At 41.9% G+C, this 12,167-nt stretch overlaps 1 protein-coding gene across 3 annotated transcripts in view; it reads left to right on the forward strand.

The window, feature by feature from the left end:
- The first annotated feature begins 1,055 nt into the window (after positions 1–1,055).
- Positions 1,056–12,167, forward strand: part of LOC100030288 (zinc finger protein 420-like) — a 94,140-nt gene continuing 83,028 nt past the window's right edge. Inside the window, exons 1-2 of one of the 3 annotated variants that reach the window (XM_056813482.1) lie at positions 1,056–1,643; positions 2,583–2,704. In XM_056813482.1, the coding sequence (XP_056669460.1) occupies positions 2,627–2,704 (78 nt within the window). In that variant the 5' untranslated portion in view covers positions 1,056–1,643; positions 2,583–2,626. Of the gene's footprint in view, positions 1,644–1,810; positions 1,855–1,908; positions 2,071–2,582; positions 2,705–12,167 lie in introns of those variants that run through there. The other 2 variants (XM_056813485.1, XM_056813481.1) reach the window with 2 other exon arrangements.

Below are 12,167 nucleotides of genomic sequence, written 5' to 3' on the forward strand. Positions count from 1 at the left end.
CAATAGAAGAGAGCGAGAGGCAGGGCTACACCAAATTTATATCCTCCCTGTATCAGTATGTGTGAGGAGGAAAGTGGGTTGCTGGGAATTGTAGTTCTAGGGTAAAGATATTAATTACACAATCCCACAAAGATATAGGACATGCTGTTTTATGCATGTCTGACGATATGTAGCAAAGTCATTAATAGGCTAGAAGGTACAGAGGAATTAAAAATAGGTGATGCGCTATTGCAAATATGAATAATATGGAAACAGGTTTTGAACAATTATATATATAGAACTCAGTGGAATTGCTTCTCAGGGAGGGGAGGGGAGAGGGAACAGAAAGAACATGAATTATGTAACCATGGAAAAATATTCTAAATAAATAAATAAATAATTTTTAAGATAAATAAATAACAAAACACACAAAGAAATGGGTGGTGTTATTTTGTCACAGAGGTGTGAACATTTGATCCCAAATCCTCAGTTTAGGAAAAGGTTAAGAGAAGAAAATGTAATGAATCCTCTAGAACTGTCAAAACTATTAAGGTCAGGGGAACCTCTCCGTGACAATCCTCTGGGAGCCCAGAGTTGGCATAATCTTCATAGGCTGAAATAGTACTTGGACCAGCCAAGGTGGTTTCCTAGGTTCTCTCATCAGGCCATTTATTCACTGGCCATTCCCAGTGTGCCTGGCTCCTTCTGCTGGGCTGTCAGCTTCCCAAAGTGACTACAGGGATCTGAGCTTTTATTCTTACAACAAAAGTCTTTTATTAAGTTATTGTTAACCAAAGTCTCAAAACTCCAACTGGGCAAGGAGAATAAAAGATTCCCTTTCACAAGTGTACACTCAGGATAGACAAAGAGAACCAAGAATTTTCTTTCACACTCAAGAATATAAACAATGTGGAAAGGTTTTTGTAGGGAGTGGCTTTGGTTATGTAAAAAGAAATTCTTTTTCTCTAATTTAATGGAGGACCAGGAAGTCCTCCTACCATAGAGATGTGTAGGGATCAACAAGCCCACAGTGACAGGAAGTAGGAACCAGGGAGCCCCTTGCTGGGCCAGCATCAGTTGGGGGCTGGCTGTTGATGACAGGGCTGGCAGTTGCAGGGAACTTGGCTGCTGGGCATGAGTTGTTCCCTGGGGGTTGGTTGCTGGTGGTGAGGGTTGGTGATTAGCTGGTGGTTGGGAGGTGCCTCAGTTTCCTTCTGTGTCAGAAGGGGGAAGCCTAGCACCACCTCCCCAGGCCATGAGTATAGATGCATTGATCCATCAGTCAATCAACAGATACTTAATTAGGCACCTGCTATGTGCCAGGCCCCATCCTGAGGTAACTTCCAGCTTATAGAAGCAGGGCAGGGCTGGAAAGGGAAATGGGAGCGGAGAGGAGAAGACTGCAGCCCCGCAGGTTGGGAGCCAATTCCTTGATAACTCTTCCTCCACCAAGTTATAAACCCAGGGACCCAGACAAGAGGACTCCATTTCCCAGAGTGCCGAGGTCCTGACTTCCTGCAGCTCTTGGCCCACCCCTACGGAGGACTCCGTTTCCCAGAAGACCTATTTCCTGACGAGCCAAGTCCTGGCACCTCCCTCTGGGTAATTCCCAGGTTCTGCTGGGAATCTCACGTGGGCCGTCTCAACTCTTGGATGTCTCCCAGGTGAGGTTCTTGGACCTTTGCTGGATAAGAGGGGCGAGAGAGGGAATCAATGGGCGGGCTGACCCAGGCTCCCTGCTCTGGTATCAGACACTCTCCTCCCTAACTCTTAGGGAGTAGGAAAAGCTCCGTGGACCAGTTCCGGGTTACTGAGTCCGGGAGTTGGGGGGGTGGGGCAGTCGTGTTCACGTGAACTACTAGAGAGCCCGGGAAGGTATGGCGATGGGGGAGTCTTAGTGTGTTTGTCTGTGAGACTGTGCCTGTCTGTGTCTCTGTCTCATGTGTGTTTCTCTGTGTCTATCACTTGAAAAGACTGTAGAGAAGGGAGAAATGACAAGTGCCTGTGGACAAGAGTCAAGGCGCGGTTTGCCTTCCCGAAGGGGAAAGAAGGTTCCCGGAGCTCCTGAGCCTGGAGGCAGCTGGGGGAGGGGTACAGTCATAGGATGGGGCGGGGCTGGTGTGATCTGGTCTGAGCCCTTAAAGGGAACGTTCTGGTCTGAACTGGCCGAAGGGAGCCCCTCCCCTTCTCCCCCCACCCCCAACAGGATTCTACTGGGGTAAGGGAATTGAGGGACGAGGGATGTGGATGCCCACGTACCTTCATGGAAGAGGCTCTGATGTTGGGTAATGAAGAGATGCCAACCCTTTCTCCCCAAACCCCACCCGATGCCCTTAGCCACCTCCAGCACCCCGTCCCCCTTTACCCAGTAACCTCTCCTCCTGGGAGTTTCCTTTCATTCCCCCTTTCTACCCAGTGCAGTTTGTGAATTGAATGAAGCCAAAGATGGTGGCAGACGGGGAGGGAAGCCTCTTCCTGTCCAGTCAAAGGTTATTTCCAAATCTGATGCTCCCTCTTTCCTCATGTTGGGGGAGTCTTCCCGGAGACCTTGGGAAGGATCCTTCAAGCCCCTCTGAGACCTCACCCTCTCTGATTCCCCATAGGTGTACTAAGAGGAAGTTTTCTCACCTTGGGGATCCACTCCCTGATGGACCACAGCCTGGCCCAAGCAGATTCCCTGGGGCCAGAGGGAATGGCCCCTGGGACCCAGAGATCCCCATCCCAGGTGAGTGTAGTCACACTCCAGCCCTGGCCAAGCTCTTCCCCAACTAGAATCCAGCATGACTGAGACCTCTTGTCTTTCCCAAGCCTCCAAGGGCACCTTCAATGCTTTCCTCAGTGTGACCTCAAGGGACAACCCTGGCTGCTCCCACATGCACTGTATTTCTGGGGTTTTCCAGGGCCTTGGTAGCCCCTGCCTTAATGAGCCAGCTCAGGTTCCAGACAGACAGGCAGAAATACTGTCATTTATTCATCCACCTTCATCTACCGGCTGTTGATAACCCTGTGTCCCAAGATTCTAGGGATGGCACAGGGACATTGTCTGCTTCTGACCTCCACAACCTGGGCTTTGGACAGGTCAGTGAGGATTGCCAGGGAGGCTTCAGAACTAGTTTGGGATATGTTCTCTCCCAAATTCCCTTCTGACTGCCATTCCACATTGGCTATAGAAGAGCGTGAATGTTAGATGGGGATAGGAGTGTGAAAACCGGGATTGTGCTTTCCCCAGTTCAGCAAGCATAGAGCCTGGGAGGGACTGACATCAAGATGGGCAGAGAGCAGAGTCAGGGGGAGAGGGAGTGGGCTGGCTGAGAAGACCTGCCCCAGGGAGGAGAGCAGGACCCCTGGGTGAGAGCTGGGGAGTGAGTGAGGCAGGGGCCTGGCAGAAGGTGGCATCAAAGAGCATTTCTTGTTGTTGGAAGGCCAGTCAAGGATGGGACAGCCATCTAAGTTGTGTGAACCTCTGGCTCTGCCCTGCATGGTTGGTTCCTGCATTTTATCAGTGTTTGTTCCTTTCATGCAAAATATTGTAAAGAACATCATTCAGAGCTGAAGATCCAAACTTTAATTATGGGATGTGAAAGCTGGAGATGGCACTGACTTCACCTGTAGCAAAGATCCCATAGCAATGAAAGGCAAGGTGTTATATGGGTGTTTCACAGATATGTAGGAAAGTCATTAACATCTAGAACGTACAGAGGAGTTAGGAAATGGGTGTTTAGTCACCGGGGTTTGAGCATTTGATCCCAGTTTAGTACAAAGTTAAGAGAAGAAAATGTAATGAATCCTCCAGAGCTGTGAGACTACTAAGGTCAGAGGAACCTCTCTTGGCCCACAATCCTCTGAGAGCTAGAGTTGGTATAAGCTTCACAGGCTGAAATAGTACCTGGACCAGCTGAGGTGGTTTCCTAGGTTCTTTCATCAGGCCAGCTATTCACTCATCATTTCCAGTGAGCCTGGCTCCTTCTGCAAGGCTGTCAGCTTCCTGAAATGACTACAATAACCTCAAGCTTTGATTCCTCCAACAGATGTCTTTGATGTCATGAATTTCTTTAATATTCTAATGCTCCAATTTCCATCCCTTCTAATACTGTGGCCCATAGTCTACCTTTTCTGCTTGATGTACACAGTTTCATACCTGAGGCTAACTCTTTCTAAAAATTGTAATTGCAGTTACTTATCTTTAGGAATATATATGATGAATTAGTTCATGATCAGTGGTATAAAGGCAAGGAACAATGCCCTCTTGGTCAGCGTACCTTGAATCCTTTTAAAGGTATGTTTATTAGAATTTCTTTACACAGAGGGCAGTCTTTATGAAATATGTGCAATATAGGACAAGTATCCTCTCACCCAGACACAGAACTCAAATACACAGTCAATAATAATGTGAGGTTACATTATTTTGAATTCAAATCCACATTCTCTGCTATCCATGTCATGTTTTGTTCATGAGTTGATAGAGTGATTGAGCTGCCTTTGTCTAATGCTGAAGTGTCTTGTAGACAGCCTTGGCTTTTCATTTTTTTTTTAACTTTTTAAAGCATTGAAAATTATTTCAGTGTCCAGTTTATCAATCAAATATCCCACAGACTCTGGAACCAAGAACATTCCTAATTAAATACATTTTTTATGACTACTACCTGGAAATTTCTTCTTATTGGGTTTCCCCTCAAGTTTTTTAAACATTAATGAATGTCATTTTATGGAATTACATTCTCTGTAGTTTACAAAGAAATGCCCTTCAAATCCAAGTATTTTATGAAGTTTATTAATTATCACTTGAAGTAGAAAGAATCAAAGAGAAATATTAGTGAAATAAGTGAGTATTATTATTATTATTATTATTATTATTATTATTAAAACCCTTACCTTCCATCTTGAAATCAATACTGTGTATTGGTTCCAAGGCAGAAGAGTGGTAAGGGCTAGGCTATGGGGGTCAAGTGACTTGCCCAGGGTCACAGAATTGGGAAGTGTCTGAGGCCAGATTTGAACCTAGGACTTCCCATCTCTAGGCTTGGCTCTCAATCCACTAAGCTACCTAGCTTACCCCAATAAGTGAGTATTATTGATGGTAAGGTTTGTAGATTTGTTATATAAAGGTTTGACATACCACTGAGAGTGTAGGCCCGACAAGCCTGTGTAGGCCCAGAATATTATCTCACTCTTTAACCAAGGTAAAAAAAAATAACAAGATAAGTTTTATTATCCATATATAGGAGAATGGGAGCATTTGAAAGAAAGGTATCCCTACCTCTAAAAATACTGGGTACTCCTTCCCCAATCTACAGTTTCTGCATAGAACCTCTCTATCTTGGACCCCAAATATATATATATCTGATCTAACCAAACCCACATAACATTTGGATAAGTTATAGTTGGTCAGAGTAGAAGGGTTTTGAGCTCTTGGTGAGTTCAGCCCTCTCAGGCTTAGGCCCAAGATGGCTTCACGTGTTTTCATAAAGACAGGTTTACTGGGCTGCCAGCAGTTCTCTCCACAGACTTTAGGAAACATGATCAGGACTCAGGAAGTCAAGTAGATGATGAAATTAGGAGACAGTTGATAAGGTCTTCCCCCAGGATATCAGGTCCACAGGGCAGGTAGGATTTGGCTCTACAGGGAACAGGTCAGTAACCAAAGACAGGAACCAACTACTCTCAACTATCTCACTGTATCTGTTCTTATCTCTTCCCCAGACTCTAGAGTAGCATCTATAAAGTTCTGTGGCACGTGGCAAAGTCCCTCTTTGCAAACTTCCTTTGCTGTCTTTGAAACTCACTTTATTCTTTTTCTTTCCTATAGAAGTAAAGAAACCTAATTAATTATGTAACAAAATTAAGACCATGTGACTTGTGAGGTGGGCCAGCCTCCCACAGGGGATGGAGTCTTGAAGGTGGGATGGTGTCAGGATAGGGTTAGCAAAATGATAGATGGGACACAGCTTTTGCATTCAACCCGCAGCATGGGTTTCACTGAATAAACTGCTCTGCCTTGGCTGAGGCCTGGCTTTATTTTATACCCTCATGATCACACATATACTTGGCACACAGTTTCATTCTTAACATACATGTTTCCATGGAACCTAACAACAGACAGGAAGTGTAGTGAGATAGTCAACAAAACATTGTTGCTAAGTGCATGATCAGAGGGTAGAATCAACATGATCCAGATATAGGTTAGGGAATTCGGAGCACAGATTGCTTGAAGTTTTTATGCCTAGAAATGAGGGTCCTATCTAAGTGGGTATATAAGAATCCTTAGATTTAATTTTTTAAGTGGGCTCTCCTGGTAATATCCTGGGGGTACAGAGTGGGACATCTGTATTAATCCTTCAAGCATGTTGCTCTCATCTTTTTTTCCTGGGACTAAGTAAGAATAATAATCATAACAATTCCAATAATAAAGGGAAGTTAATAATGAAAGTCACCGGTGGGGGGGGGGGGGGAAGCATCAGTGGGTGTTTCCATCCTTCTTGCTTTGCAGCCCTTGGTTTCTACATGGTCTTTGATGGCTCCCAGCAGTGACTAAATTCCAGTGACCCAGTGCTAGAAAACTCAGATTCTTCTATTAAATGATGAGGTCTGTATCATGGTGAAAAATTAATTATCCATTGGCAGAAAACACAAATAAAGTTTCCAAGCTAATAATAGGTTTATTGGGAGAGAGCCATTCTTACTATAAAGCCAGAATCTGGTCAAATATCTGATGACATAGTGGCCTATTAAAGACAGAAAATGCAGTCAAAATGAAAATAGAATGAATACAAAACCTTTCTCGTGGGCAAGTCTTAATGAATGATGCAAGTACTGAATAAGCTGGAAAGTACAAAAATAATCAGTATTGGTGGTAACTTTGTCTCATGGCTAACCTTTCCAAGGCCTCCACCCTAAGGGGTCAGTTTAATTGTTTTTGCTGACAATTATTACATAAGGGGAAGAGTCAGCAGTTGGATGACTGATATTGCCCCCAAGAGCAGCCCTCCACTTTCCTATTCACTGTCTTGTCATACATAGAAAAGGGTGGTGTGCTTAGTAGAAACTTTTGGGTTATAGGCTTGAGGTCAAAATGCTTGTCAGCAAAATTTGATACCACCCTAAGCTGCATTTTTCTTAGCTAATGCTCATAATTAATATAAAGCAAACTGTATTATTTGAGTATTATCTCAAAATTAGTGATCATGGTATAAAAATAATGATAAAGTCTAATATTAGTGGCAGTCCCAAAATCTTTAACCTCATATTACAAACCTTCCTCGTCACAGTTTAGAGCAGAAAGTTTTCCAATATTCACACCCACAGAAGAGGTTTCATTCTACAAGTTTTATTTGATTCTCTTTTAGTTAGAACTCATTCTGGCATAAGGATAAATTATTGGAAATCGTTGCCCTGAAAATACCTCCTATCCTTTAATTGAAAATTTCATTGAAAAGTAATGTGTACTCTGAATGCATTCTGTGAAACTCCTTAAGAACTTCTTTCACATGCTTAATTATAATATCTTGTCTGTTCCTGCTTGCAAATTGTGCCATTTTGAGGTTTGGCAATTTAATAAACTTTAGCCTTCCCAGGCATTGCAAAAGCTTTTGTGATTTAAGATTTAATTTTCATCTATGGGATTTTGATTTTGCATCCTCAAGGATTTCTTTTTTCATGTTTTTTAATAAGTTCACTCATAAATACTTTCTTTATCAATAATTATCCCTAAGTGGGGTGAATCTGTGGTTACATTTTAGATTTGTGATCATCTTTCTTGGGTCAGTACTTTAATTATGGAATAAGTTCTTTTGTTAATTATCTTTGAGTGTGTCATAGTGTCACTTCCACTAAAGCACATTTTCTGTACGTTTTACCATATTTCAACATGCTCCTATTTTCTCTTTATTTGAAACACCAATCTCATCATGGCAAGAGTAGAGAAAAATATATGTGAGTCTGAGGCAAAAAGAGATTGAAATGATAGTTTCTTCATATGGCATAATTTGTAATGTGAATGAAACACCCGTTAGAGAAGAAATTAACTCTGTCTTTTAATGGGTTAAGAATGAAATGTAAAAAGGTGGGTGATAGTATAAGGGGGGAAAAGGGGTATTTTTAAAAGGGTTGGACTTGATTTATTAAGAGTGTGATCACCTGGAATTTAATTTATTCCAAAGAGATTTATTTACAATTTATTTACAAAATACAGAAGAGTGAAGTAAGAAAATCAGAGAGTGGATAAAGTAAGATATCCAGCCTAAGCACAAAGTAATTTACTCCTAGCCCTCACCAAGCAGGGAGAGTTAATTTCAGCCGTCCTCAGCAAAGGTGAGGACCTGGGGAAGTCTCTGAAGAAGATAGGTCTTTCCTGAGGTTGGTCTCTTCAGAAAAAACCAGCAGTTAAGAGTCAGCTTTTCACTCACGTCAGTCGAGGCAGTCAATTCTTTATCAGCCTCCATTCCAAGTGAAACTCCCAGTAGAACTCTCTCACAGGAGGTTCCACTCCAAGGGAGAGTTCCAAGTCAAACTGTACCCAGGCAGTTGTCACTCCCTTTGAAAGACACTTTCTTTTGCATCGCTTTCCCTAATTTTTATGTCTACCAATCAGAGTTGACACTTTTCCTTTTAGGACTGCCCAGGGCAGTCAGTTGATTTTTATTTGTCACCCACTGTTTCACATGTGGGTCACAGACCTCCCACTTAATGTGTGAAATGGGGTGTTTACACCTTTGGCGATGAAATCTAAAAAATAGGCAGGGGTTACAATTTAATCTTCACAATCGGGGAGAGTTAATTAAATTCATTGTTATAACCAGGGGAGACAAATTTAGTCTTCACAAAAGGTATAGTTTCTTCCCTTGTAAGGATCTTAATTTTTTAATGTAGTGTATTATACCTACCCAGAGAAATCTCTTGATTTAATATTATGAGGGATAGGTTATCCTTTTTAAAAATTTGAAGGTATTAAAAAATATATATATATGTAGCCTGTGGTTCAAATAATTCGACTCTTAATGTATTATGAAAATCCAAGTCTGTGACTGATTTTTTTCTTAAGAAAGGCTTTTCCTATGGAATAGTTAGTTTATTTAAGAATAATGTAAAATTTACAGATTTCTTTTGAGGTACTGAGGCAATTTTATCTAATGAATGACTTTAAACTTCCCTGAAAGGCAAACTATTTCTAGAGCTCATGAATAACAACCACTTAATACACTTGGATATAGTTTACCAGACCTCCTACTCAAATTTTCATTAATTGAGAAGGAATAGAAAACACAGGCATAGACAAATTCCACCTAACTCAGGTGAATACACAAGTTAGTGAAATTAAACTCTGGTGGATATGCAAGCCCACTTCAATGAATCTCTTTCTATGATCCTACACATGGTTCACTAGAAATGATAAAAGACCACTAACCACAATATTACACAGACAAGACAAGTCCTAACACAAAATATATTTTGAAAAAAACCTCCCTATAAGAGATGGGATTTGTAATGAGCTTCAAGTGGTATGTGTAACGAGTCAGAAAACAGTCCCCCTAAAAGAAAAGCTGTTGAGCATCCCCACACCTTTTTTTTTTTTAGTTTTATTTGGTCAATTTCAAACATTGTTCCTTGGTTACAAATTCTATTCTATTCCTCTGTCCCTTCCCCCCGCCCTTCCCATAGCCGACACGCAATTCCACTGGGTATTACATGTGTCCTTGATCAGAATCTATTTCCATGCTGTTGATTTTTGCACTAGAATGTTCATTTAGGGTCTATATTCCCAATAATATCCCCCTCGACTCATGTAATCAAGCAGTTATTTTTCTTTAGTGTTTTTACTCCCACAGTTTTTCCTCTGAATGTGGATAGTCTTGTTTCTCATAGATCCCTTTGAGTTGTTCATGATCACTGCATTGCCACTAATGGAGAAGGCCATTACATCTGATTGTACCACAGTGCATCAGTCTCTGTGTACAATATTCTCCTGGTTCTGCTCCTTTCACTCTCCATCACTTCCTGGAGGTTGTTCCAGTTCCCATGGAATTCCTTCAGTTAGTTATTCCTTTGACCACAATAGTATTCCATCACCAACATATACCACAATTTGCTCAGCCATTCTCCAATTGAAGGGCATCCCCTCATTTTCTAATTTTTTACCACCACAAAGAGCACAGCTATGAATATTCTTGTACATGTTTTTTTTCTTATTATGTCTTTGGGGTACAAATCCAGCAGTGTTATGGCTGGATCAAAGGGCAGACAGGAATGTAAGGATGGTTCAATATTAGAAAAACTTAATCCTAACCTCTACATAACTGACCATATCAACAAGCAAACCAACAAAAATCACATGATTATTTCAATAGACGCAGAAAAAGTCTTTGACAAAATTCAACACTCATTCATATTGAAAACACTAGAAAGTATAGGAATATAAGGGTCTTTCCTAAAAATAATAAACAGTATATATCTAAAACCATTATCTGCAATGGGGATAAAATGCCCTATTTGATAAAAACTGTGGGAAAATTGGAAGACAGTGTGGGACAGCTTAGGAGATCAACACCTCACACTCTATCCCAAGATAAAATCAGAATGGGTGAATGACTTGAACATAAAGAAAGAAACTATAAGTAAATTATGTGAACACCGAATATTATCCATGGCAGATTTTGGGAAAGGAAAGATTTTAAAGCCAAGAAAGACTTAGAAAAAGTCACAAAATGTAACATAAATAATTTTGATTACATCAAATTAAAAAGTTTTTATACAAACAAAACCAATGTAACCAAAATTAGAAGGGAAGTAACAAATCGGGAAACAATCTTCATAAGAAAAACCTCTAATAAAGGTCTAGTTACTCAAATTTACAAAGAGCTAAATCAGTTGTACAGAAAATCAAGGCATTCTCCAATTGATAAATGGGCAAGGGACATGAATAGGCAATTTTCAGTCAAAGAAATCAAAACTAGGTGGAGTCAAGATGGCAGCTTAGAAGCAGTAAAAGTTCAGACCTCTGAAAACCCTTGCCGATCACAAACTGAATACTCCTAGGGGACTGAAATTCAAACTTGACAACAGGACAGAGGCGGGGAACCCTCCGTCAGGACTCAAAAGGTATGTCCCCCGAAAGCTGGAATCTTAGAACAATCAGGTCTAAGGGGAAGGCAGAAGAAATCTCCCAGGATAACCCCCCCCCCCCCACCCAGAGCACTGAGCCCCCAGCGGCAGCAGGAACCTCTGGGCAGGCAAAGGTGCTGGTTGGGAGGGTGTACCTTGAGAGAAACCTGGGCCGGGCTCGGAGTGTCCAGCATGGGCGGCAGGGAAGCAGCCATAGAGGGACCAAAGAGCCTGCAGCCCCGTGGCTGGGTCCTTCCATATGGCTCCAGGCTCACCTGAGGTTTTTGCCTTGGGAAACATCCAGACCAATCCAGTTGAACCTAATCCCATCAGGAGTCCTCAGAGCTCAGGGAAGCCAGGACCCCTTCCCCCTCCCCCCCCCGAGTGTACAGGGCACCCCGAAAGGCGAGGAACCTCTGGGTGGGCAAAGGCACTGGAGTACCTTGCGGACTGCTGTGCCAGGCTCAGAGCGTGGAACACAGGCAGCAAAGAAGCAGCTGGAGAGAACTGGAGAGAGCCTGGGCAGCTTCAGCCTTCCAGGAGTCTTCAGCCTCAGAGCACATACAGCCCAACCCAGTTGAACTTAATCTGATCAAAAGCCTCCAGAGGACAGGGAAGAAAAACGAGGTAAAGAGGATGAAAGATGACCTCCAAAGAAAATCAGACCAGAAGGAAAAGGATGACCAAAAAGCCAGTGATGAAATCCAGTCTTTAAGAACCAGAATACAACTAGAATTAAGTGACCTCACAAGACAGCAGGAAACTATAAAACAAAATCAAAAGAATGAAAAAATTGAGGAAAACATGAAGTATCTCATTCACAAAACAGGATTTAGAAAATCGTTCAAGGAGAGACAATTTAAGAATCATTGGTCTACCAGAAGACCATGACAAAAGAAAAAGCCTGGACATCATACTACAGGAAATTATTAAAGAAAACTACCCCGATATCCTAGAATAAGAGGGAAAAGTGGAGATTGAAAGAATCTACAGATCACCTCCTGTACTTAATCCCCAACTGAAAACACCCAGGAATATTATAGCCAAATTCAAGAACTATCAGACCAAAGAAAAGATATTACAAGCTGCTAAGA

Source organism: Monodelphis domestica, chromosome 1 (genome assembly GCF_027887165.1).
Source record: "Monodelphis domestica isolate mMonDom1 chromosome 1, mMonDom1.pri, whole genome shotgun sequence".
Taxonomy (NCBI): domain Eukaryota; kingdom Metazoa; phylum Chordata; class Mammalia; order Didelphimorphia; family Didelphidae; genus Monodelphis; species Monodelphis domestica.